Genomic DNA, 25,484 nt, shown 5'->3' with positions numbered 1-25,484 from the left:
AGATGCTTTTGACTCAAGCATGTTAACTCATCAAAATGATAGAATATGTAAATCAGCACCAAAGAAGAAAAAAATAACGAGTCAAGTCTCTTGTTTTCTTCAGTGAACACTCTGAAAGTGAACAGATCAAATGGAAGTTCGGGTCCAACACCTCCAGTAAGATAAAGGTTAGTCTGCTCATATATGAACATTCCAATGAGGAAATATGAGCCAAGAGACAGCTGTGACATCGGTTATCAAACACAGAGCTCAGGATTAATGTTAAGTGTTGGAGCGCTGCAGGTCTGATCTGTGTTTTTCAGTTTAAAGCACTAAAGTAAAAAGAAAACAAACACTTTAAAGTGTTTCTGATTGTGAGATTACCCATAATGCAGCGACACGGAGACCGAGTCCATGGCTAACTTCCCCCATAAAATCTGATGCAATGTAGTTTGAGAAATTAGGTCCTCGTCCTGAAGTGTGCCACTTCCTTTGTGACTAGTGTCACTCATCAGCGTGCAAGTCAAATGAAATTGGCTCATCTACAGAAACAAGCTGCAGAGACTGAGCAGGCTGTCGTCTATCTGACATCCACAGACTGGAAGATAAACCTGCTGTACATTATTTCTATTGTGCTTTACTCATAGAATTAGTGCTGTGAAAATTTTGATTATGTTGAATTCATTAAGACAAAAGCTGTCTGTCTAAACACAGTCAGAAACCTGTTGACAGATTAATCCATAGTAAATAAAGCTGAAAATCCATTACCTAATAATAATGTTGTTTTTTTTTTAAATCATTATTTGTTTTATGTGAAATTATGTCCTTACACTAAAATACGTATATTTCTTGTTCATAAAAGTTGAAAAAAGTGACATCCATTGTCCTTTTTATCTGCAAACTTCATCTCACCATGTGATGTTGCAGCCCAGTGGGGCTCATAGCGTGACTCAGCTTTACTGTAATGACTAATGTTTGTGGAAGGCAACGTTTTATCCTACAAAGAACGTTTAAAAAAAGATATTATCATTCTGAGTTTGGTGGGAGCTAGTTGAAAACTATTCACAGCCATGTTATCTGGTGTCTGCTTCACAGTTCTGATGGAAACTCAAAGTCAGGCCTGTGTATTTTATACCACAGCCCCACATTTTTCAAACAGGGAGTTCTGCATCAAATATTACTACGCACCAAAACTTCCAAACTTGGTCACGGGTGCTAATCTTCTGGGACCAACAGACTAGATTGATATTATAATAGATGATAATTTGGTCATTTCCATAAGTTTTTAATGAAATGGTACGTGTCATAATTGTAAGCATGATCCTAAATGTCATATGTGAATTTGCATTGATAGTACATCATATTTAATTTGTGCTTCCCTCTCCTTATTGATTATACCTTCAGGGACAAATTGAAACTCTGTTGAAGCATAATGTGCCACACCCTGCCATATCCAGCTGACGCCCACAACCACATGTGCTTTAATTCTTCACAGCTACAATCCTTTTGATGAACCAAATATGGCTTTGAAGGATTTTCTAATGGCTCTCGTGTGGTGGCTGATTGAGCCATGGCGTTCAGATCAGAAAGATTAACCCACACAGACACAGAAAAAAACAGATGCTCACTGGTGTCGAAGCTGCCACCCCCTGACATACAATAACCTGTCAATAAGGCCCTGGGAGACAACACTGGTCTTTTGTTATAATTAGGCTGTCTAGACTGTAATTAGAACAACTATCTAACAAAGACAACAAAAACCGTGATGAGTTATTAGACAGAAAGTATTGATGGTACTGAAGCTCTTCAGGCTTGATGTTTTGTTATGGGAAATGATTACTATTATAAAGACGACAGAAAAAGTGCAATGCGCCTTTAAGAGGTCCTCCCTTCACTGGCAGTGGCCCAGTAACAATGCATCTGCAGTGCAGAGCATTGCAACATTTACCACCGATAACGCTTTGTCACCACAAACGTTACTGTAAAAACTCGTATAATATTTCTTTACTTATAAAATAAACACCATACTCACTTCGAAGAGCATGACGTAAGACTACATCAGCAGTCATTATGACACATTTAAATTTTATCAACATCAAATGCAAAAAGCAGCACGTATTTGAAAAATTTTCCCAAGCAGTGTCCATACAATATAATGAATAACGCTGTTCAGTAGCTAACAGTATCTGCCCATAATCATCAGTCGCTGCTTAGCTGATCATTAAGCCGGCCGATCATATTGATCAGTAATGTCGTACCTCATGCTCTATCACAGCGTCTACAGACAGTGCCTCCGCCTTTTAGCAAGGCGACACAGTTAAAGTTGACAGATTCATATAAGAGGTTAGGCTCGGCGTTATCGGCATAGAAGAAAGCAGCGGCGTGTGCTACGGGAAGGCCGTGGCTATTTAACGTTAGGTAGCCGGATATCTTGACTACCACAGGTGTTTCTAGTAATAGCTGAAACAAGCTTAAACAACCACACACAGGCCAACAACATACAAAATGAAAAAGGGTTTTTCGGCATCACAATGGTTACAGTTCTAAGGACATGACAATAACCTGTAAACATCATTATTATGCCTGTAAATAAAAAACGAAACAGATATGACTTAATATTTATTAATTATAAAACATTAAGTTAAAATTAACGTTAACACTTAGCTAGCTAACTTTACGTTATTTCTTACCGGATAGCTTTGATTCTTTGGCAGCAGAATTTTGCCCATCGGCAAACCCTTGTGACGATGATATCTGGGCGGACTGAGTCATTGGATCCATTTTACTGTAGTTTCGAAACAACTGCACACAGGCGGCGAAATGTCTGTCGTCTCGATTCAAATTCTTACACTGTCCCTTGAAGGTGTATATGTCGTCTGACTTTCCTCGAATTTCCCCAAGAGCGGGACTCGGATGCTCACCTTAACGCAACGTCCGAGCACTGAGGGAAAGGCAGAGATGGAGGGAAACAAGGCGGACTATGGAGGAGGGGAAAAACATGACGCGTTCAATGTCTCCATTTAAGCTCCAATATCTCAATTACTACCTCACCAACAGGACTTGCCTCTTCGTTCAAGTACAATAACATAAAACCACCGAATTACATATATCATATTATTATTTGAACATATCTTTCAGCAACTCCTGTATCAATAAAATCAAATTGTAATGAACGGAATGTGTCATTTGGTTCTGACGTTTATGGTGCCGTAGAAATATTCGACAACACTTGAAGGCAGCAGGAGGAATATTCTTGAACACCAGACACCATGTTATATACCTGCTGTGAACAAAAGTGGGATTTTGTATTCCGGCCATTAGCTCTGATATGAGTGGGAGGCTGCATTGTATGAAATTTGAGTAAATGTTACCAAAATATTCTTACTAAATAGTTTAGTAATTATAGGTTGAATATATATCGGAAGTGTGTGTGAGCTGTTTGTAAAAAAGAAAAAAACAAGCCAACCACACTGATAAAATAGCTTTGAATAATGCAGCCATCTCGATTTTATACAACTCTAAACTGCGAGTTTTACTGTAGCCTGTTTTCCATTATGTAATGTTTACCTTTGTTCAAGTTAAAGCACATAAAAGCATCATGCTGCCCTCTACTGGGGGTCTTTACGATTAATACATTATGAACTACATTTCCCAGCATACACGAGAAGCGCTTGTTCGCGCAGTAGCTTAGATCTATAACCATGGGCATGGGCCTCTCGGCGTTCAACAGCCAGTGACAGCGACCTACGTATCGCTGTGAGATCTGTTCTGCTACGCGAACGTAGACATCGGTAACACATTGGGACAGACTGAACTGCGCGGCAAAAGAAGGGGGACACAAACAAAAACATGTGGCTGAGGCTTTGAGAAAACAGGTACGTGGTCTCTCGTAGACCGGTCAAATGTTGAGTTTGCGGGAGCTTAGAGTGAGCCAGCATTGCGGAATATTGTGGGAATGCTAAGGGGACAGGCGTTATGTAAAAGTAGTGAGTTCAGCTAACTAGCAGCTCGTTAGCTTGTTAGCTGCTACTGACAACAGTCGTCATTCAGCCCGCTGCTCACAAGCTATTTGTCACAGTGTGGGCTGACTCTCTGGTTCAGCTTATTTCATTCACTTCTATCTCTCCTGTTTACAAAATTTAGTATTCATTCAGCGAACTAACACCAATAGTAACCTTATACGGGTTGCTAACGTTAACTTAACTTAACTTTAAGAGGTTAGCTAGTTAGCTTGGGTCAGCCTACCCGGCTAGCGAGATAATATATCTAAGTGAGTATTTCGGTTTGTACTGAAAGACTCAGTATGTGTAATGCCGCAGAGGCATTGTGGCGCACTAACTGGAATGACGAACTTCAAAGAGCTTTGTTGCAGTTTTGTATTGAATGGACTCATGTAGCAGTGGGAGTGCCCCGCCCACCAGAGCGCCATATAGACCATGTTAGCGGCATTGATGTAACCAGCATTATGCAACGAGCCAAGCTGCTCATCCAAGGGTCAGCGTCTGGGTTTGTGTTTTATTTGTTTAACGTGCGGTAATTATAATTAAATAAAATGTGCGATATTATTATTGCCTAGATCATTAATGGGATTTTTATTTATCCCGTTAGGTCCACACACAGGAGGACAGTGCACCAAGCTTTATACTGGGTTATATGACAAGAAACGTTACTGTGCTTTGAAAGGACACACTGGTGAAACGTGCATAAGCAAACGTGTATAATGCTATTGTTTATTGCATCTGAGAATTTATTACTTTAAAGACTATACTGAAGTAAACTGATATATAACACAAGTTTTGATAAATAAATATTGTATCTATGTAGTCTTTTTTCCTATGCAAAACTGAATAAATTAGTTTTTTTTACACTCATTTTTTTATATTTTGTGCATTCCCTGCGTATTACAAAGAAGAAAAATGCTAATGTGGTTAAATCTGGATTTTTTTTTTATTATGGTGAAATCACAAATTTAGTTATTCATTTTTTTTTACTGGTGAAAAAACAAGACATTGTGACCATAAAACATAATAGACAAAGTGTATATAAAATACATTTTTGGGGTATGTTTGTGTATGTGTGTGTGTACACATGATAAGATGTTCTAATGAGAGTTGATTGTATACAACAATAATAATAATAATAAATAGTGATAACAATGATGTTGATAATTCCAATGATAATGATATATAATAATTGTAATAATGTGGTAATAGTGGCAATGAACATGTATAAATACAGACAATATAATAATAGTAATAATAATAATATATGATAATCATAATATAATACAATAATAATATGATATGATAATGATAATCAGGATGATAATTATAATATTCATGTAGTAGGGGTGGGTGAGATGCCGCACCAAAATGCCAGAGGGGCAGGCAAGGGGGCCCCAGCCCAACCACCAAACAACTGTACAATAAATCACAAATTTAAATGGCAGGTATGATGATCTGTATTTACTCATGTGCTGTCTAAACCAGCAGTGAATGTATCTCGCTAACAGTTATTATGTTTGTGTTCAAAGCATGTAATAGCCTGTAATTGTCCCCAAACTAGTAAAACACATCAGTGAACCACACCGTTACCCTGGGAGACATGTTCCTTCCTCACAATGAACACTCAATGTAGTTTTTTACCTCACACACTGTCCTGCTGCCAAAATACACAAATGTAGATTAAATATGCCAGTGTAAATATTTCCCAATAAATAGACTATTTCCTCCTATTTGAGTAACTTTCACTAAAAGCTGCAGCTTACTCAAATAGTACCAGCTGTTTTAGGAGGTGGCTGAGCCTTCTTTATAAATTAAATAATATATTTTTGAGGTATTTTTTTGAAGTCTACATCTTCAGTGGGAACCGGAGGGTTTGGAGATGAGAGCCACAGGCAGGGTGAGAAAGTCAGAAAGAATCGTAAAAATATTGAAGCATTGAAGCCTCCCTCATCATTAAGGACTTTTCAGAGCCCTCCTTTACTTGTTCTGCTTTCTGCAGCATAAGTGTGTGAGTCTGTGATACTGATGGTTAATAAATTGACTGCTCTGTAACATTCAGCACTGCAGGTGAGGAGAACATCTGGCTTGTGACGGACAGTCGACACCATGGGTTTACACTCAGCCCAGAAGAAGCACTTTCCCCTGCGGGGGATTGATGGTGTGGTTCAGCTGTTTGATGCTGAGCTCCGCAAGTCTGAGCCGGACCTGGCCCTTCTTTCCCTGGTCCTGGGTTTTGTTGAGCACTTCCTGGCTGTGAACCGAGTTATCCCCATAAACGTTCCAGGAGTGCGGTTTGAACCGCTGGAGCCAGACTGTCCTACCTCCTGCTTCCCCACGGTGGAGCTGGGCATGATCTCTGCACTGTATGAGAGGTTCACGGCCCAGATCCGTGGAGCAGTGGATCTGTCCCAGTACCGGAGGACTGCTGCTGGGTCCAGCAGGGAGCTGGTAAAGAAAGTGTCAGATGTGATCTGGAACAGTCTCAGCCGCTCGTACTTCAAGGACCGGGCCCACATCCAATCCCTCTTCAGTCTCATCACTGGTACATAATTACACGTATTATCATGAAATGAGTTTATGAGCATGTTTCTGAAGACATTAGTGTTGTCATGTTGAATTAAATGAGAACAATTCTTTATTAACTTTAAAACAGGTACCAAATTAGACAGCTCTGGTGTGGCGTTTGCTGTGGTGGCGGCCTGCCAGGTCCTCGGTCTGAAGGATGTCCACCTGGCACTGTCCGAAGACCACGCCTGGGTGATTTTCGGTAAAAACGGTGAAGAGACGGCAGAGGTCACCTGGCACGGAAAGGGCAACGAGGACAGACGAGGACAAACGGTCACAGCAGGAGTCAGTGAGAAAGTGAGGACCTACCTTCCTCTTGAAGCTTCTCTCAGAAACAACCAAACATTGTTGAAAGTAGTGCTGACCGATAAATCGTATTTTCATCATCATGGAGACCAGTGAGGAGTAAACTTTTTAGGAGTTGATAACAACAAGATTTAAACACGAGGAAAAGACACATTTTCAACTCCTCCCATCCACCACGGTTTGTTTTACACGAGTGCAGCACATTAACATTAAGCTAATACTGAACTGTTATGAACAAGCTAAAAGGAAAGTTTTCTATGTAAACACGGACAGCAGCAGCCCCCCACCCCCTTGCAGTGTTTTTTGACATGCATTTGTTTCCAGAGAGATATTATTGAGTTAATACACAGTGACTCCTGCTGTAAACATTATTATTGCTACTAAAAAAATTTTTAGAATTTTTTAAAAATTCTAATCCAATTGAAAATTTTATTGTTTTTGAAAATAATAAGCAGCAATGCGAGTAGCAATAAAGAACAAGAGCAGCTGTACTGTATTAATGAGATAAGATAAATATAACATTATATAGCTACACAGTCTCACTGCTGCAACCTCGACACTAGCCTCAAGAAACTTAAAGGAAACCTGCATTCACACTCAGCATGTGAACATGTGACTTGACAGATGGAGCCTGGATACATGGATCATGGTGTCAGTTTGGTGATGACTGTGCGGTTAGCTAGCACAATGGTGGAGGAAGACATAGGAACTGTATATGCACACTTCAATATTTGTTTATTTATTGCAAGTCATCTCGCCATGGCAATATTGAACAGTGTTATCGCACATCACAGATTTTCCTCGTATTGTGCAGGACTAGTACAAAGTTCACTATACGGAACAGTAAATAAAAATTCATACGGGCACCATTATCATTTATTCATATACTAAGCATGATGCTACAGTCCTCAGTCAAATCAAGAAAGTGAAAGTAAAAGTCTACTGCACATATAATAACAGGTCTGAAAGGACAAGGCTTTATAGATGATTGATTTATAGATGCCAGTTTGAGACAGACAGAGTTCAGCAAAAACTGAAAAAGTGACTGGTTTCATGAGTGAAATGTTCCCTCAGGACAGAGGATGATACGGGTTACCACATGTATCTGAGGTTTTGTCACAAGCCAGGCAACTCAATTCCTGAGAGATGTTTTGGCAGGATAATGAAGATGTGACTCATAAGGAATAAACTAATAACCAAGATGACTAAGAAGTGTGTCAAGTTCAGCCAAACTCTGGATCATGTAGCGATCATCTTCCTGTATTACAGCTGGTGTGAAGCTGTTAATTGATCTCTTGGTGCTAACATGTACGATCATCAGCCTGTGGATGAAGGGATTTTCCTCCTGCCCTGCAGAGAGCTGGTGTTTTACTCCAGTCCACAGGTTGTAGCAGTTCCACCTAAAAAATGATGTATGATATTTACTTCCTGTCCTGTGTGTGTGTGTCTCCTGTAGAGCTGGCTCTATCTGAAGGGCTCCTACATGAAATGTGACAGAAACATGGAGGTGGCCTTCATGGTCTGTGCTATCAACCCCTCACTGGACCTACACACTGACAGCTCTGAGCTGCTGCAGCTACAACAGGTGAGCACTAACAGCTCTAGTGTGCAGTGGGTTGTTACTGATCTGTTATTCTGATCTTCCCTGAGAATGCCACAGTTTTCAGTTTCATTCTGAATGTTGGAGGAATGGTGGCCTGAATGTCAGAGAGACGGGTGAAAACTCACATCATCTCTCTCATTTCTCATGCAGTGTGGAGCTTAGAAATGTATTTTCCCTCATAATTACTAGACTGAATTTGAATGTTATACATTTGCACTTAAAAACTAGAATCACCTCCTCGTGGTTGTCTCCCTCCTCCACTCAGACTAGTTCCAGGTTACATCCTTGTTTATCCAGTCATAGAAAATATGAACCATTTGTGTGAAATTATGTCATAATTGCGGCATGAAGTCTTGAGTAATGGCTAAAAAGTGTTTTGTGAGGTCACACTGACCTTGACCATTTACATCAGTCACATCAGTGTTGATTTTCTTTTTAAAGTTGTTAACATCAGTGAAACCCAACATTTCCTGCAGATGTGTCACAGTAACACCTACCAGGAAGTGGAGGGATGATGCTCTTTGAGCTGTGCTGGAAATGAGTCATTGACAGTAGCAGTAACAGACCCAGCAAAGTAGAAGCAACTAGAAACAGTGTTTGTTGTAGAGAATAGAAAGTGAGGTTAATATGACCTGACTGATGAAGTTGATGCTGTTGAACTACTTTAACAAGAAAACAGGTAAAGCTGGAGGGAGTGAGGTGTTTGCATTAACATTTAACAGCATTAACCTGGTCCTGGTGATATAGGCTCTGCCAGCTGTGGTGCAAATGATTTAATCTCTTTTTGTTTTTTGCTAATGGAGTTTTTCAAAGTAGAGTGGCCATTTTTATGCCTTCGCTCCAGTGACAGTCAGAGCTGGAGGCATATTGTTTTTGGGTTTTCCGTCCGTCTGACCCATTCTCGTCGAAATGATATCCCAGTAACGCCTTGAGGGAACTTCTTCAAATTTGGTACAAATATTCACTAGGACTTAAGGATGAAGTGATTATATTTTGGTGGTCGAAGGTGTACGTTCGAGGTCAAGGTGATGTCATGTCCTTGTGAATGTGATATATTAAGAATGCCCAGAAGAAATTTCATTACTTGTGACACACAGTGACCTCACAACACACTATAAACATACCTCACAAATTCATTCACTAATTATGACACAATTGAACTCACATTACTAGGATAAAATGAAGTGATGACATTTTATATCCAAAAGGTCTCAAAGGTCAACTTCACTGTGACATTATAATGTTCTGCAAAAACACTTCTGGTCATTATTCAACACTGTAACTGAGAGACTGTGTTTCCTGATTCTTGGCTGATTGATGGAGGAAACAACCACGAGGCAATGATTCTAGTTTTTACATTTGAATGAAAAATCTAAAGAGTTACAAAAATACTTCAGTGATAAGAGAAAAGAGGTGTCGGTTGCTAGGTAACAGACATAACACAGCTCCTGGTTCTCTGCTGTGAAGGTAAATAAAGGTCCAGGCCACTATTTGAGAATCTGTTTTGACTGACTTTAGAGCTTTTACTATCAGCGATAAAGCTCAGCTCTTATGTTACACTTCCTGTTCTTTGTGTGGTTGAACAGAAACTCCTGTGGTTGCTGTATGAACGAGGCGACCTGGACAGGTGAGTCTGTTGCTGAAGCACTGAAGTAATAAATGTCCACTTCAAACATTTCACTTGTTAACTGTTTTAAGTCCTTATCCTCCTGCTCTGTGTACAAGGTATCCCATGGCCATGGGCACTCTGGCAGACCTCGAGGACCAGGATCCGATCCCAGGCAAAGAGAGCCCCTTGAAAATCCACCTCAAGGTGAGTCTCATGAGAGGGGTCCACAGGTCACAGCAGGAAGACTCGTGTATATAAAGAAGGATTTTTTTTTTGGCTTGACTATTTCACAAAATATTAAATAAATATGAGAAACACATTTTAAAATCTTTTTATGGAAACATCATACATTCATTTATTTACCAAAACCAGCCTGATGGGGGCAGCTCCACTGTCACTTACTGTATTGTTAGTGGGTTTTCCCCTCTGCCTCTAACAAGGCATCGTCTACAGTGAAGGATTGTGATATAAAAGACCAGGATGTTTAACAGGAAATCATATCCCCTGTGTTTCCTTGTCTCTCAGGCTGTGAGTTCTGCTCAGAGGCATTACAACAACGAGCACATCTACCCCTACATGTACCTCGCCGGGTTCCACTACAGACACAGGGACGTGCAGGAAGCGCTGAGGTCCTGGGCCGAGGCCGCTCAGGTCATGCAGGAGTGAGTTCACGCTGCCTCCACACACTACAGGAGTCGGGAGGCTGTGAGTGTAGAACCAGGCAGAAGTCAGTCCCGTTGACTGCTGATACTTTAAACTGGGAAAAAAAGACCATTATATTCTCTTTATTCAAAAGCTTTAAGTCATTACCACACTCTTGACCAAGAACAACAAACACATGCAACGTACGTAACAACATACACACTGAGCTGAGAGGTTTAGGAAAAGACAGAAGAGAATACCAATGTACGGCTGGTTCATATGACTTCAAAACAATATCACGATTATTTGAAACTTTTCCCTCGATTACGATTAATGAGCGATTATTTTGATGTTTATCGGTCTCTCTGGTGTTTTTGAGCCATGCACTCTTCATATTCAGCAATGTGAAAACAAACTGGTGGTGTTACCTTTGGTCCCCATCAGTGTTGCATTCACTGATTCATACATTTGACTGACAATCAGGAGGTGAGGTTGGTGTCTATATCATTGTTTAAAAATTCTCAGGTTTAGAGTTTGGAAGAGTCCAGAGTAGTGTGGACGCCAGGAGTAAACGTAGCAAGTGATGCGTTTTTAAAATAAAACGCATCAGTGTGGACGTAGCCTGAGGCTCAGTGTTTGTGCTTGTGTCTACCACATCACCAGCTTCACACTGAGTGAACGTGGACTAATGTTAGTTGGACAAGGCGGAGACACATGACTGAAGGAGGTAGTATTTTTTTTAAGGGGACAGAATATAGATAGATTGAATACACACATTAAGGAAAGTATTAACTGAATGAAACGTCATGAGCAAGATGAAGTCGGTGAGAGGTTCTGAATGTCAGTATTGATGCTTGTCAGTTACTGGCCAGAGCTGTACCACAGCCAGGAAGTATTTCAAATGGACTCTTCTTATAAACACATTAATTAAATGTAAAAATCTGAAGATCTTTGTGCTGATTTTGGCACAAGTTTTGATTTAGTTTTAGTCCCTTGACAAATCTGTGTGAAAGTTCTAGTCACAGTCTGTTTGAGACTTTAGTCTGGTTTTCCTCAGTGAAATGTTTGACTAAGCATTCTGACGCCATCTAGGATGGTGTTTTCATTAATCATGACATAAGCATTAAAGGCAGAGAAGACTATTTGCCTGTTTGTACTGGACTTAAATTCTAGTTTATCATAGTTTTTCATCGATAAAATGAACATGTTTTCAAAACCCACGAGGAGTTCACTCCTGACAGTCTCAGTATAACCTGAACATGATGAGCTCCACCTGTCTGCTGTTTTATAGCTTCTGTTCTGTAAACATGGGAGAACAGTAATGAGCCAACAGCAGCGTCTCAGTTATCAGCTTCAGTCATTTCACCATGCGAGCACTAGGTGGCAGTAAACACCAGGCTATCTCTCCTGAACTGTTGTAATCAAAAAAATGTAAAAGAAACAAAGTGAGTTTAACAGCCACATTACCTCAGAAAATAATTGAGTCTCAGCTCTGGTTGAGGTTGTTCACTGTGACACGTCCACCACAGAGAAGTCCAGTCCCAGTCAGTGTGACAGGGTGTGGTGGCGGAGCCAGGAAGTGTCCGGCTCGGCATCCTTGCTCTGTCTCCTCCTCTTTAAACGCGCCGTTCATGAGCTGCAGCTAAAAATACTGACACTGACCCACCACACATTCCCTTCCCATCTCTCAGCTTCCTCTTCCTGCTCCCCCATTGTTCTTCAACGTCAGGCTCCCCCTCTGTGCGCCAGCTCAAGAGGGTGTGTTTGTGTGTGTGTGTCTGTGTGTGTGTGTGTGTGTGAGTGTGTCTGTGTGTTTGTAACAGTTGGTTCTTTGTAGTTAATGCAGCAGAGTTCACTTCTTGTCATGTCTGGGCTGCTGTGATGCCTTCAAACACTGCAGTATGTTACAGCTCCACGTTTTCCTCTGATCTCCTCTTTTAATCTGAACCCTGTGGTGATTCCAGAGTCCTCCAATCAGTGTTCATCACCGTTATGTAATAAATAGTCTGACCTCAATGAAAAATTAGCGAAATCTAAACTTTAATTCCAAATGTTTACTTTAGTAGAATTTTCAAAATATGAATACAAAGAACATGGAAAATGTTGTCATTTTCAAAATATAAATATAAAGAATGTGGAAAACCTTATACATTTTTAAATATAGATTATAAAGAACCATAAAAACCTACATAAACCATGGCACATTGTAAATAACCCACATTATAAGGCACCTTTAGGGAGGTTTCCTGCTGAGCAGTGTTGGTAACTTAGTGATTGTATGTGCAGCTTTACTGAAAGTAAAGTTGGTAACGCATTTTGAGACCTTGCTGTGGAGTAAAGTTTGTCTGCCCTCGGGGGGGGGGCTCTAACAGCCTGGGGCAATAAGCAGTTGCCTGTCTTGCCTGTTCACAAGCTGTGTCTCTGTCTGAAGCTCATGTTCAGATTTCTTTAATAGCGGCTGAGTGAACAGTCGTAGATCAAAGGAAATTAGATTTGAAATCAACTTCTCACTGTCGAACCTCTGTCTTCCTGCTGTCATTAAAAGTCTCCTCACTCCTGCTCCTGCAGGTATAATTATTTCCGTGAGGACGAGGAGATCTACAAAGAGTTCTTTGACATCGCAAACGATGTGATCCCCACTCTGCTGAAGGAGACCGCTGTTTCAGACAGTCCTGGGGAGGGAGGGGAGGGAGGAGACGGAGGAGCTGACAAGGTGAGTATCCACCAGCCAGAGGAAGAAGTCAGCAGGTGGGAGACCTGTGGATGTGGATGAAATAGTTTATTTATTGTAGCATCATTTCATATTGTGGTTGTCAGTGGAAAGAAATTCCCATATCCACCTGGTATTAATGTGATCTGTATTTGGACTCACCTGGATCAAATCTCACAGCTGTTCTAATGTAAGAACATTGACAACTTCTGCTGTATGTTCTATTACATAATTGTCATTTGTTGGAAATTGTGAAATTTGAGAAATCAAGTAATTTCTTCTATTATGACTGACAGCTACATTAGCAAGAAAATAGAAGACAGAATTGTACTAATAATAATGATAAAGATAGTAATAATAATAATTTTTATTAGATTTTATTTGAATTGCACTTTTCTGAAAGGTATTTCACAAAATAATGAATGAATAAACAAGAATAAATCAACATCAAAACATTTATATAAAAAAAACAAATTAAAAATCACACAAAAATTATCGCTTTTTTTTTAAAACAATGTTTTAAGAAGTGACTTATAAGCAGTGACAGGTGTAGCAAATGTAATCTTAGCAGGTCATTCAACAGTTTGGGGCCCTGAACTGCAAAAGCACAACAGCCAATAGTCATCAATGAAATCAGGACTGGAGTATTTACTGACATATTTTATGTTGTAGAATAAAACATGAAAATGTCTTTAGCTTGTGTTAAACACTTTATTTCAGTTATCTGACCAAAAACACATTCTACAAACCAGAGGCTTGAGGACGAGAGACCAGGAAGTGTTAACATGTGACTGATTTCAAGGTTTTAGGACTCATTCCTGTTGAACTCCATTACAGCCTATGATGTGACTTCCTGTTTACATTTTGATTTGTTTTCATGGTCCAACCTGAGTTCATCTCTAGCTGTGAATGCAAATGAGACAGGAGTCAGATAACTGCATCACAGGTGAAGAGAGTGAAGCGGCTGTATGAGCTGTACCTGCGTTTCCGTGGCAGAGGAAGAGCTCGCCTGTAGCTTTTTGATGAGCAGCTTAAAACCATGAAGGACTGAGAGAAAAAAATAGGGACATGAGTATTTGCAGATGTCTTTCACACCAGGCTGAGATGTGATCGTGGTGCGAGTCCGACCACCTCCAGATGTGGTGTGACCGGTCAGGTAAAATTCTGATTGTGTCTCTGTAACCCGGATCAGATGTCCAGATCCAGATCACAATACACCAGGTGGAAACAGGATATAAGTGTTTGTTTTGTGTTTCATAAAAATTCACAGCTGAATCATTTCATGTTGCTGCAGAATTAAAACAAGCTTTTAGTGAAATTTATATCAAAGCACTAAATGTCGCTTTCTTCTTCCAGGAGCACACCAAACAGGCTGCAGCCTTCTCAGCACTCCAGGACCCAGAATGCTTTGCCCACCTGCTGCGTTTCTATGACGGCATCTGCAAATGGGAGGAGGGCAGTCCCACGCCGGTACTTCATGTGGGCTGGGCCACCTACCTGGTCCAGTCTCTGAGCCGCTTTGAAGCTCAGGTGAGTGACCCAGAGTAGCTCCGTCTTTGAACATCAGAAGCCAACTCTCTCAAACACACACACACACACACACACACACACACACACACACACACACACACACTATGCTTTGTAGTTAAAAATATGTTTGTGTTCTGGTTCAAAGGTGCGTCAGAAGGTGTCCATCATCACCAAAGAGCCAGAGTCCCAGGACGATGACGACCAGTCCAGTGACGACCCCCGGGAGGGCCGCAGACGAGGCCCCAGGAGGGAATCCAAGCTGGACGAGCAGAACTCTCCTCCTTCTGCTGCCCCCACCTCCCCACCCACTCAGCTAGCAGCAGCAGCAGCAACAACAACAACAACAGCAGCGACTCAACTCAAGAAGGTGGGCGAGGGAGGGGGCCGCCGCCGCTCCTCCCAGGGCCTGCGGGGCGGAGATGCCGAAGGAAAACCCAAGTCCCCCAGCCCGGACTCTGCATCCTCACCCTCATCCCAGCAGCAGGCGTCCCCCTCCCTGGCCGGTCCCGTCGTCGTCTTCCAGAGCGAGAAGATGAAGGGGATGAAGGAGCTCCTCTGTGCGGCCAAGGTGAACTCCAGCGCCATCAAGCTGCAGCTCACCGCCCAGTCCCAGGTCCAGATGAAGAGACAGAAGAGCACGCCTGCCGGGGATTACTCTATGTCCTTCATGAAGCGGCAGCGCAAGTCGCTGTAGGCGCAGGGACTGCTGTGGGCGGAGATGTAGATCCTGTACGACATACTGTGAACACGGACACATGATTAACCTCGCTTCTGTTTGTGAACCTTCTCATCCAGAGGTGGATTAGTTCCCAGCAATAGATCTGACCTGCACAGATGATGTTGAGTTTAATGTCACATATCAGGTTTGAACTGAAGGAACATGTCACTGTTTTTCTTTTCTGGGAGCTGCCTGGTTTGATAGATTGTAACCTTCACTCATTAGTTTGTGTTTTGATTGGCAGCCAATTGCACACTGACTATTAACTTCTCATTGACTTGTCTGTGGATGTTTGAAGCCAAAGTAACGAGGACGACCAGAACTCAGCGTACAGACGTGTAAATATCAACCATTAGGAACCTGCTCATGACTGAAGCCTTGGAAGTGATTAATTTAGGATAGTTACTGTGTAACATTGTCCACCTCTGCTCTATCGACAGCTTCTTTCTTGCTAGCTCTATGTTGCCTTACTTTGCTTTTGCTCTTTTCTAAAGTAGGTGGCCTTTAGTTTTGAGAGTAGCTGAGCTGGGCCAGTTTTTAAGGTGTTAGAGAAGACCAGGAAGACCATGCACTGTTGAGACAGAGCCACATTAGGTGGCCCTGCTACATCCTATTTGCTTGATGATTTGTCGTTTTTGTTCTTGTTTTGTATCTGCAAGTAATAAAGACCTGATGACAGATGTGACGAGGTCGGCTGATCTTTATTAGCTACATACTAACAAGAAAAACTATAGCTGTGTCCCAGTTCAGGGGCGTCACCAGCTGCGTTACCGTTGCATCGCAAAGCACAGCTTGCTTAGCAACCTTGACAACATGTAACTCTTTTTCATAAAAACTTGAGGTTTTATGGCCCTTGGTTTTAACAGTTGCACCGTTAGCTGTTGAACTGGCTACTCTCTACCATTAGGGAATGTGCTGGAGGCTTGTCAGATTTCCACTCTAACAATATTAGCCTCCGTGTTATTAGTGAGATAAAGGCAGGTGCATCAGCCTGAGCATGTGACTGTGAAGCTTCGTATAGGTGCCACCCCAAATGTTGCAATTGCAGGATCTGGTTGTACTTCTTTCTTACAGACCCATGAAAAGATCCAGAATGGAGCCAGCGTCGGGCCAGCGTCCGGCCAGCGTCCGGCCAGCGTCCGGCCACTCCAGAACATGTGATAAAGGGTGGCTTCCTCGTGTTTACAACGGGAGCAAGTCGGGTCTGTTCCTGGGAACGTCCTAGCATCCTGCTTTCAAGAGATGGAGTCAGTGTGTTATTTTAAATGATCTTAGATGTTGAATGGATCCGTTCAATCGCAGACTGACAAACATCCTCTGAGAGTTCTCCTGTCTTCAATGATAGTAATAATAATAACAGTGATAGTAGCAGCAGTAACAGCAACAATAATGTTTAATGGTAACTGTGATGCTCCTACTGATATAAGCAATAATGATAGCTAATAACTAATAATAATAATGATTGATTATGATAATTAAACAGCTGGGGTTGAGCAGGATAATGAGGCGGTCGGTGGTTTGCATTTGCAGATCCAGACTCTACAGCTCTGGAGGTGGGAGGACCTGCAGAGAGGAACAGGAGGAGAGCAAGAAAGAAAGAAAGAGAGGAAGATCAGAAGGGTAAGGTTTCATGTTGGTGTCTTTCTCCACCACACACAGAGCTGATGTTCTTCTGCAGTTCAACCTCAGTCTCATCAGTCCATCATGTCCCAGTAGTGTTGTGGAGAGTCAAACTTCAGCTCCATGATGCAGCAGTTTCCTCTGCTGCCTCCGAGCTTCATGACAGGGAGGAGGGTGGATCAGTGTGACAACGGTACGTTATCAGAGTCAGTCCAGATCTCAAACATGGGCAAAAATATAGCAGTCCAGACGCCTCCCTGTCCTCCGTTGTCTGAAGTGCAGCACATATAACTTCATGTTGTACTTTGTAGACGAGAGACATCAGGAGCTTTTTCACCAGCCAGAGTCAGTAATAGTAAACTAACCAGCCAGCAGCCACACTGATTTGAAAACCTCTCACCTTGAGAAAGATTAGTTCAAATAGATTGTGTTTGTTCATAGTTGTAACTTCATTGTTCATTGGTTCACTTCCTTTTTCTTGTCACTGTATCAGGGCGCAAGTTCTCAGGTGACTGAGCTGAACACTGTGGTGTCTGTACACTGTAAAAAATCTGAACACAAAGGTCATGTCCTACGTTCTGCAGATCAGTGGTACAGGAGTCCAGCTCTCTGACAGAGGAGACTACAGCCCAAACACTAGTCTGGAAAAATAGGAACTCTGAGGTCTGTGAGGAATGAGGAAGAGCAGTCTGAAACTGAAACCTTGGTATTTATGTCATGTAACTGCGGTTTTTTAGTAGCAGACTGAGCAGAGATGAACCAGCGACAGCAGCCTCATCCACAGCCTCACGCACATTCAACACAGTTGAGTTTTGCATACATCAACATGGACATCAGTCTAAATATACACACACACTAAATAAACACAAAAGCCAAAACACGAATAACAAGACATGAAACGCAGATTCAAAAGAACATGGGAGATACGGAGGACTGACCCTGGCAAAATCAAAAATAACTAAACAAATTTAATCATTTATTTTATTTACTTTTTCTTTTGTTATTATGTTACTTCATGATGCATTCAAACAATGTGATGTGTGATTGCTTTTTTCCATTCAAACCTTTTGTAAGACTCAATTGTAACCAAAGGTAATGAATCTACAGAATCTAATGCATTCACTCAAATTCTGCCGTTTTCCTGAATCAACCATATACTTATCCCAGAATTCTGAGATAATGATCTTGTTAATTCAGAAAAAGTGGATTTTTTTGAGAAAAAGTTTTCTCTAAAATAATAAAATAATAAAATTCCTCAGAATTCTGAGATAATTATTACTTTAATTCAGAAAAACTGAGCAATTTATTTCCTTAACTTTTATACGGAAGCATTACACTTTCGTATGAATCTGACTTAAAAGAGATAATACAGAAGCAACTGAGGACCAATGAAATAAATCAAACCGAGGCTTCCCAGAAGTAAATCGATAGATAAATAAATAATAATAACCTTAAAAACAGGTGCTGTTGCTTTGGTCTGAATCTGTCCGATAACCACGCCCCCTTGTTTGAAGATAACAGATGGAAATAATGAAAACTAGGAAATAAATGTGGCATTATAAAATAAAAGTCCCCACAAACAAATAAATGTATAATTTTTAAAATAAAAAGTTTATTTACTTATTTAGTTTATTTATGTATTCATCTATTTATTTCTATAGCCATTTATGTATTTACTCACTTATATATTTAGCCTTTATTTATATATTTCTACATGTATTACCTAATCTATTTATTTCAGGATTTATTTCATAGCTGTATTTGTCTATTTATGTATTTATTCATCTAGATGTCATTCCATAGTCAGGGTTTTCATTTATCTCTAAATTATTCTGTTAAAATTTCGATTTACCAACATTTAAACTAAAATATTTTTTCTTTTTGCAAAGACTTTTTCATATGTAATTCATTTAGATTTTCCTGTCAGTCCAAACAGCCTGAGCCTCCGTACAGAGTGAACACACGAACAGCAGCTGACTTGTGTTGACATGTTTTACAGTGTGCACTCTCTGCTCATGCGTGATCTGACTCCAGCGCCGCTCGGGAACTATTCGCACTCAGACGCTTTCTGTGAGAGTGAGTGAGTATGTGTGTGTGTGTGTCTCTGTGTGTGTGTGTGTGTCACTGATCGCGGAGTTGTGTGTCTGTGTCACTGACTAGTCCTGTGCGTGTGTGTGTGTGTGTGTCTGCCTGTGTGATCGATACTGCAGCAATTAGTCATCTCCAATTAATTCCCATTAACCAGCCGGTGAGAGTGTTGTTCATCTGCTGCCGCTTCCTCTTCCAACAGCAGCCGTGATGTGTGAGTAGAAAGCCCGCCAGGCTCAGCCACAGCACCCGGAGAGGTGTCTCCAAACATGGACAGGATAGGGGTGTCATTCCTGGACCCTCTGGATGACTACGAGTTAATTCACAGGATTGGGTGCGGCACCTATGGAGATGTGTTCAAGGTGAGTGAGAACGTTTCCTCGTGTTTTCAGAATTTAAAAAAAAAAAAAAAATCCTCCTTCAGGACGAAAGGTTGTGTCACCACGGGGTTTCTCACTTCCTGTCATCAAGGTGAAACTGTGTCTTATTGGAGAAGTGTGTGTTCTCCATCAAGAGCACAGCTGCATGAAGAGAGCTCAGAGCTGAGAGACTCGTTATCAGCTCTGAGGGTTAAATTACACACAACAGAGGAGGTGGAATTTCAAAATAATGGTCGTGTTCCAAAAATGGTGAAAGTATTCTAATTCATGTTAGTATTGGAGATAGAGAGAGCGAGAGAGAGAGAGAGAGAGAGAGAGAGTGTGTGTGTGTGTGTGTGTGTGTGTGTGTGTGTGTGTGTGTGTGTGTGTGTGTGTGTGTGTGTGTGACAAAAAAAAGCCGTTTAACACTTTCAACCCAGTATCTCTTATTATCAGGCAGGTGTTTCACAGAGGACAGTGTCAGCCTGTTGCATCAGTGGTGCCACAGGCTCATGTTGTTTTCACATGGGGGGGGGGCATATATTATATATATATCATAATATGTCAAGTTAACTTCATTCTAGAACTCATTTAAACACAACTTGAGCTGAACACTGCGCTGCTCAAAGGGCAATTAGTAATTAATAAAAATAAATAAATAAAAGCAAGTAAAAGAAATGTATAGAATAAGTAAAACACTAGGAAAACATAGTAAATATACTGTATACAGAACATGTAAACATGCTGACAAAAACAAGAAACAACAAGGAGCAAATACACAATTATGTACATGACAACGGACTAAAAGGTTAGAGAGCTAAAAAGGCCAGTGAATGAAAACGGGTCTTCAGCCTGGATTTAAAAATAGAGATAGAGGGAGCACATATAGCAGTGACTGCAGAAGCTCTGTCACCTTTTAGTCGGTGGTGATGGTGGGACAGGCAGGAGAGATGAGCTTTCGGGTCTTAAAGATCCAGGAGCTGAGTATCGATGAATGAGGTCTGTGATGTGAGGTGGGGTCTGGACTTTAATCAGCAGGGTCTTAAACTGAATTCTAAACTGAACAGGAAGCCAGTGAAGAGAGGCCGAGACTGAGGTGATGTGCTCGTTCTTTTTAGTGCCAGTCAACATCCAGCTGCAGGCGAGATAGTGAAGACTGTTGAAGGCATGAATACAGAGAGTTACAGTGGAGGTATGATGGAGATGTGGATTACTTTCTCCATATGATTGAAGGACAAAATCAGTTTAAGTTTAGTTTGGTTCTTAACAGAGGTGATGTGTTTGTCAAGGCAGAACTCAGAATCAAGGATCACACCCAGGTGTTTTGCATGAGACTTCACATATGGCTTGATGTCTAATTTTCGGTTTACAAATGAAATATCCAGCAGAAGAATCTGCTTTTGATTAATTCCATTTGATTAAGTCACAGTCCTGGATGTTGAAAGGATGAATCGCATCACGCAGCCTTTGTGTTCATCAGCAAAGTCTCGTGTCGTCTCTTCTCGCTCGACGATTTGGGTGTCAGGACGCAAACTTCCTGTGCTGTTAACCCGCCCCGGTGCCTTCTGCATCCTGCCCAAGAAAAACAAGAATTGGTATTGTTTCTGTTTCACACCCCAGACGGCATGGCCCGGGCAAACAGCCTGAAGGTCCTGGGGCAAAAAAAAGAAATAAAGACCTGTGGACCCCCACCTCCACCCCCACCATGTCTCACTGTAGCCTGATGCCGTCATATAAACAAATGAAACAGATTTATCTTTAAATGTGTGCCATGTGAACTCACAGCAGAATGTGTGTTGAATAGGGGTGGATAATTATGAAGTACATTTACTTCAGTACTGTACTTAAGTATATTTTCCAGTATCTGTACTTTACTTGCGACTTTTACTCCATTACACTTAAAAGACCAATGCTTTACCTCTGACTCCGCTACATTTCTATGAGGTACTCTTACTTTGAAGCAGAGCTGTGACAGACCATACACTGTGTTAATCACAGGCAGATTCTTCACCTTGTCGTGAGTCCATGTTTGAAATTTTAGAAATGAGCTGTGTTTACCACGACCGAACTTCCACGGCTGCTCCCTCTGTTGAGTCAGTTGTGTTTTTATGGCCGTTTCTACAGGCTTTGTAGCATGCAGTCTTTTTATTCTACAGGTCCTACAGTCAGTCAGTTCATTCAGGTTGTTTCAGAGTCATGAGGTTCTGTAAATGTGGAACAATATTTATATGTTGACATGAAAAAAGGACTTTTGAATACTGGAGTATTCTTAAAATGAAGTGCTCCAGTATTTTAGCTCCAGTAAAAATGTGACTGATCAACTTTCACGTGTTTTGGAGGAATATTTGCTGTGGACTTTGTCACCTCTGGTGTTGAAAGCTCCACAAATCTGTAATGACTTTATGTCTTTATTTTCTTTCAATGCTTCCCCCATTCAAACAGGTTTGTGAGCTCCTTCCTGCTGTAAGCCTCTCAACTGTAGAAGGGAGTGCCCGGGTTCGTTTAGCCTGGCCTGTAACTTAGCTGCTAACTAGCTCTCAGTCTGGACCGCTCTGCTGAGCAATGATGAGTCATTGAAGTGGCGTTTGGAATAACTTTATTCCCCGCCTGGCAGTGAACACAACACCCGCCCTTTCAGTGCTTTTCACTGACTACCTGTAGCATGTAGTTTTAGTATGTTCACTCACAGACACAAGAGGGACATCTACTTCTATAACACCTCAATGACTACACACACACACACACACACACACACACACACACACAGGTTACCCACAAGGGTCCCAAAGCTGGGACAGTGACAGGTTTGTAAAAGAGCTGGAGATGAATTCTGTGACAGTTGTCTTCTTCTGCTCTAGAGGAGGATGTGCATTTATTTTTGAGTTGTCTGAAGTCAGCTGAAGGCCTGTTTCACCAGTACACCTCACAGCAGCTCAGGATTTATCTGTTAGCTTGGACATTGTTGATAATTCTGTGGAGAACCAGGAGCTTCATCTGTCCTTATTCATAACATTCAGTAACACAGTCTGTAACTTCTGCCTCTAGGTTTCTCTCAATCAAAACAATAACAAAACACGGCGTTGGGTGATGTCATGAAATAGTGTGGGATCATGGGAGTTCTTGTCTTCACCACTATTACCGTAAGCTCCTCCCGGTTTGGATTCCTTTGGTGTTAGTCGTTCAGGAAATCAAACAGATTCTAACCATTAAAAACACTGAATGAAGCAGTTTGACATTTAAAGTCAGTGTTTGAGCGACGCTGTACGGAGGACAGAGACTCAGGGAAGAGTTGGAGCTGAGATTGATGCTAATCTTTGCTCTGATTGTTTCTCTGATAACTTATGAAGCAGACGTTCAGCAGGTTTTTACCAGCAGCTGAATTGTCCACAGAGGTTTCCTCCTCTCCATAACAAACACACCAGGGGATTAAAACCAGTAGAAACACTGAAGAAAGCAGTTTGACTTAAAAACTTAAAGATTCACTGACGCTCTTCAGTGACACAGGACAGGACGTCTCCAGCAGCTGGGAGCTGAGCTGTCTAACATTTCCTCAGCTTGTTTCTCTGATAACTTCAGATCCAGACGTCCGACGACTAAAATCCTTCATCTGGTTCAAATATAGAGTTAAAAACCACCAAGGTGTAAAAAGTGTATGTGGCTTAAAACTAGATAAAAGTCAATGTTGAGCTTCTGTCAGACAAACACACTGACACATGATCATAGAGGATATGATGTCATTGAATGAAACAAAGTGTTACCATGATTAAAATCACAGATTTCTCTTGTTTGAAAATTGATGGAAACATTTGTGATAATGTAAGAACACAACTCAACAACATATAGAACATAGGTCCAGTTGTTTTTAGACATTTTGCTGTGGAAAAGTTATAGATTATAAATTTGAAGGCTGTGAAATAATAGGTTTGATGTATATAATTGTCAGCAGGTCACTTTCAGTTTCTCTTGATAACATAGATGGAGATAAATCTCAGTCATTCCTGTCTAACACTTTGAGTGCAGGATCAAATCTTTCAATGTTGATTTTAAAGGATCGAATCAGTTTTGGTCTCGTCAATCAGCAGAGACAGAGTGACACTGTCACACATCTCTTTTACATTTGCATTATTTGTCAGCCAGTCTGTTCATTCATGAATCCCACTGTAGACAGCTTAGGGTCTGTACACACCCGCCACATTCATTCAGTCAGTACTGGATAGGTTAACTGTCAGAGGAGGAGGAGTAGTGACGATGTTTAGAACAGTAACTGACACATGACTTCACATATACAGTGACCCCGCCTCCAGCTGTTCTCTTCTGTTCTGTAAGGAAACCTCAGAGTCAGGTTTGCTCTGTTTAAACCAGGTTCCATCAGGACCAGGATATGGGGGTCAGTCTGTGATACAGAATCTTCAGCTGATATCATTTAAATTGATTAAACAGACTTCTGATATTTAAATATATCAACCCCGGGACATTTGGGGGTTACCCACTAATTTCCAGGGTTATAACTTGTACAAGAAACAGGCTGGCGGTGTTTACGAGGGCCGTTAGTGATCAGGAGTGTCAGACACAGAGGCTGAGGGTGGAGGTCAAGCTGTTCTGTGTGTCACACCTTCACAGGAAGGTAGTGTGAGTTCTATGTTCATGGATAATAGATGAGACCCCGCAGGATTTGGGTGGAGGTGAATAACCTCATTAAATATCATATTGACATTTGTAATCCAACATTATCCTCCAGAGCAGCGGTTCCCAACCTGTGGGCCACGAAGGTATAAGTCGGCCAACAAATCATTTGCAAAACAGTAAAACTTTTGTAAAAAAAATAGAAATGTAAAAATGTAACACAAAATGATCTTTAAAAACGTTAAAAATCTTGAAAAAGTCCTTTCATTGTTTTTTTCTCACAGGAAGGCCTGTCACTGTGAGTAGCCAATGATAGGAACTTTTATATTGGACCACATCATGTACTTGTTTGCTCTCTCAGTCTGATTGCGCGCCAAGAGATCACATCCATGGCAAAAACTGGAGCGTCAAAATATATAGCTGGTTAGCAACAGTTCAGTCCTGAAAGTTCGATTGTTATCATTAAAACATAAAGTGCTCTGAGAATGAATTATTATTTGTCCTCCGTATGGTTATGGGGTCGGATGTCGGCCAAACATTTTTGAGATTTTCAAGTTGGCCATGAGTTGGAAAACGTCTGGAACCACTGCTAAAAATATCTCGTTGATAAGTCTACTGATGGTGGTCAGGACTGTAGTACTCGTCTGGTGACTGGATTTGGACGTGAGGACTCAGACTTTGTTGTTAGTTTTTTGTAATAACTTGACAGAAGATATTGACTTCTATTTTAATATTATAACATTATTGAGTTTGGTGTAAGGGCAGACCTGTGTGTTCTCCAACCTACATGTGGATTCACATATCGTGGTGCTTGATGACTCGGACTCAGATAATGGGGACTCGGCTCAGACTTGACTCAAGACTGGAGGTTTAGTGACTCGACCTGCCTGTGGTTTAGAGACCAGGACCTGGTTTTACACCTGGATCTTTCCCAGAAACCAGTGTAATAAAGCTGCAGTCACTGTGGTGCATGTTGTACGTTGTCTATGAACATTTAACACACATGTTCAGTGTCAATGGATTTGTTGCAATCACATTTCCTATAAAATAGCTGTTGCAGATTAGTTGTATATAAAGGTGATTTCTCAGAGACAGGTTTGTCCACTGGTCCAGATATAACAGCAGCAG

General features: G+C 41.2%; 3 protein-coding genes across 7 annotated transcripts in view; 2 read left to right on the top strand and 1 right to left on the bottom strand.

The window, feature by feature from the left end:
- The window catches only part of rtn3 (reticulon 3), a 32,327-nt gene extending 29,388 nt beyond the window's left edge, over window positions 1–2,939 (bottom strand). For both annotated transcript variants that reach the window (XM_023423891.2, XM_023423892.2), the window contains exon 1: window positions 2,670–2,939. In XM_023423891.2, coding sequence (XP_023279659.1) covers window positions 2,670–2,760 — 91 coding nt within the window. In that variant the 5' untranslated portion in view covers window positions 2,761–2,939. The remainder of the gene's footprint in view (window positions 1–2,669) is intronic.
- An 804-nt stretch (window positions 2,940–3,743) lies between these two features.
- men1 (multiple endocrine neoplasia I) lies at window positions 3,744–16,346 on the top strand. Its single transcript, XM_023423912.2, has 10 exons — window positions 3,744–3,854; window positions 6,043–6,525; window positions 6,637–6,845; window positions 8,311–8,439; window positions 10,044–10,084; window positions 10,183–10,270; window positions 10,592–10,728; window positions 13,277–13,421; window positions 14,775–14,948; window positions 15,094–16,346. The coding sequence occupies exons 2-10, from the start codon at window positions 6,090–6,092 to the stop codon at window positions 15,640–15,642; spliced, it is 1,908 nt and encodes a 635-aa protein (XP_023279680.1). The 5' UTR covers window positions 3,744–3,854; window positions 6,043–6,089; the 3' UTR covers window positions 15,643–16,346.
- Window positions 16,347–19,379: 3,033 nt separating this feature from the next.
- Window positions 19,380–25,484, top strand: part of map4k2 (mitogen-activated protein kinase kinase kinase kinase 2) — a 41,171-nt gene continuing 35,066 nt past the window's right edge. For all 4 annotated transcript variants that reach the window (XM_023423881.2, XM_023423879.2, XM_023423880.2 and 1 more), the window contains exon 1: window positions 19,380–19,736. In XM_023423881.2, the coding sequence (XP_023279649.1) occupies window positions 19,644–19,736 (93 nt within the window). In that variant the 5' untranslated portion in view covers window positions 19,380–19,643. The remainder of the gene's footprint in view (window positions 19,737–25,484) is intronic.

The sequence above is a fragment of the Seriola lalandi genome, unplaced genomic scaffold (genome assembly GCF_002814215.2).
Source record: "Seriola lalandi dorsalis isolate HSWRI2012SDOR001 ecotype SW California unplaced genomic scaffold, Sedor1 jcf7180002054694, whole genome shotgun sequence".
NCBI lineage: Eukaryota > Metazoa > Chordata > Actinopteri > Carangiformes > Carangidae > Seriola > Seriola lalandi.
The sequence above is the reverse complement of the archived record's forward strand: the minus strand, read 5'-3'. Positions and strand labels throughout refer to the sequence as shown.

Excerpts from the sequence above, each read along its gene's own strand:
- men1 (XM_023423912.2), top strand. The coding sequence starts at position 6,090 with ATGGGTTTACACTCAGCCCAGAAGAAGCACTTTCCCCTGCGGGGGATT. Across the intron at positions 10,085-10,182 it reads GAACGAGGCGACCTGGACAG|GTATCCCATGGCCATGGGCA; the intron begins GTGAGTCTGTTG and ends TCTGTGTACAAG. Across the intron at positions 10,729-13,276 it reads GCCGCTCAGGTCATGCAGGA|GTATAATTATTTCCGTGAGG; the intron begins GTGAGTTCACGC and ends CTGCTCCTGCAG.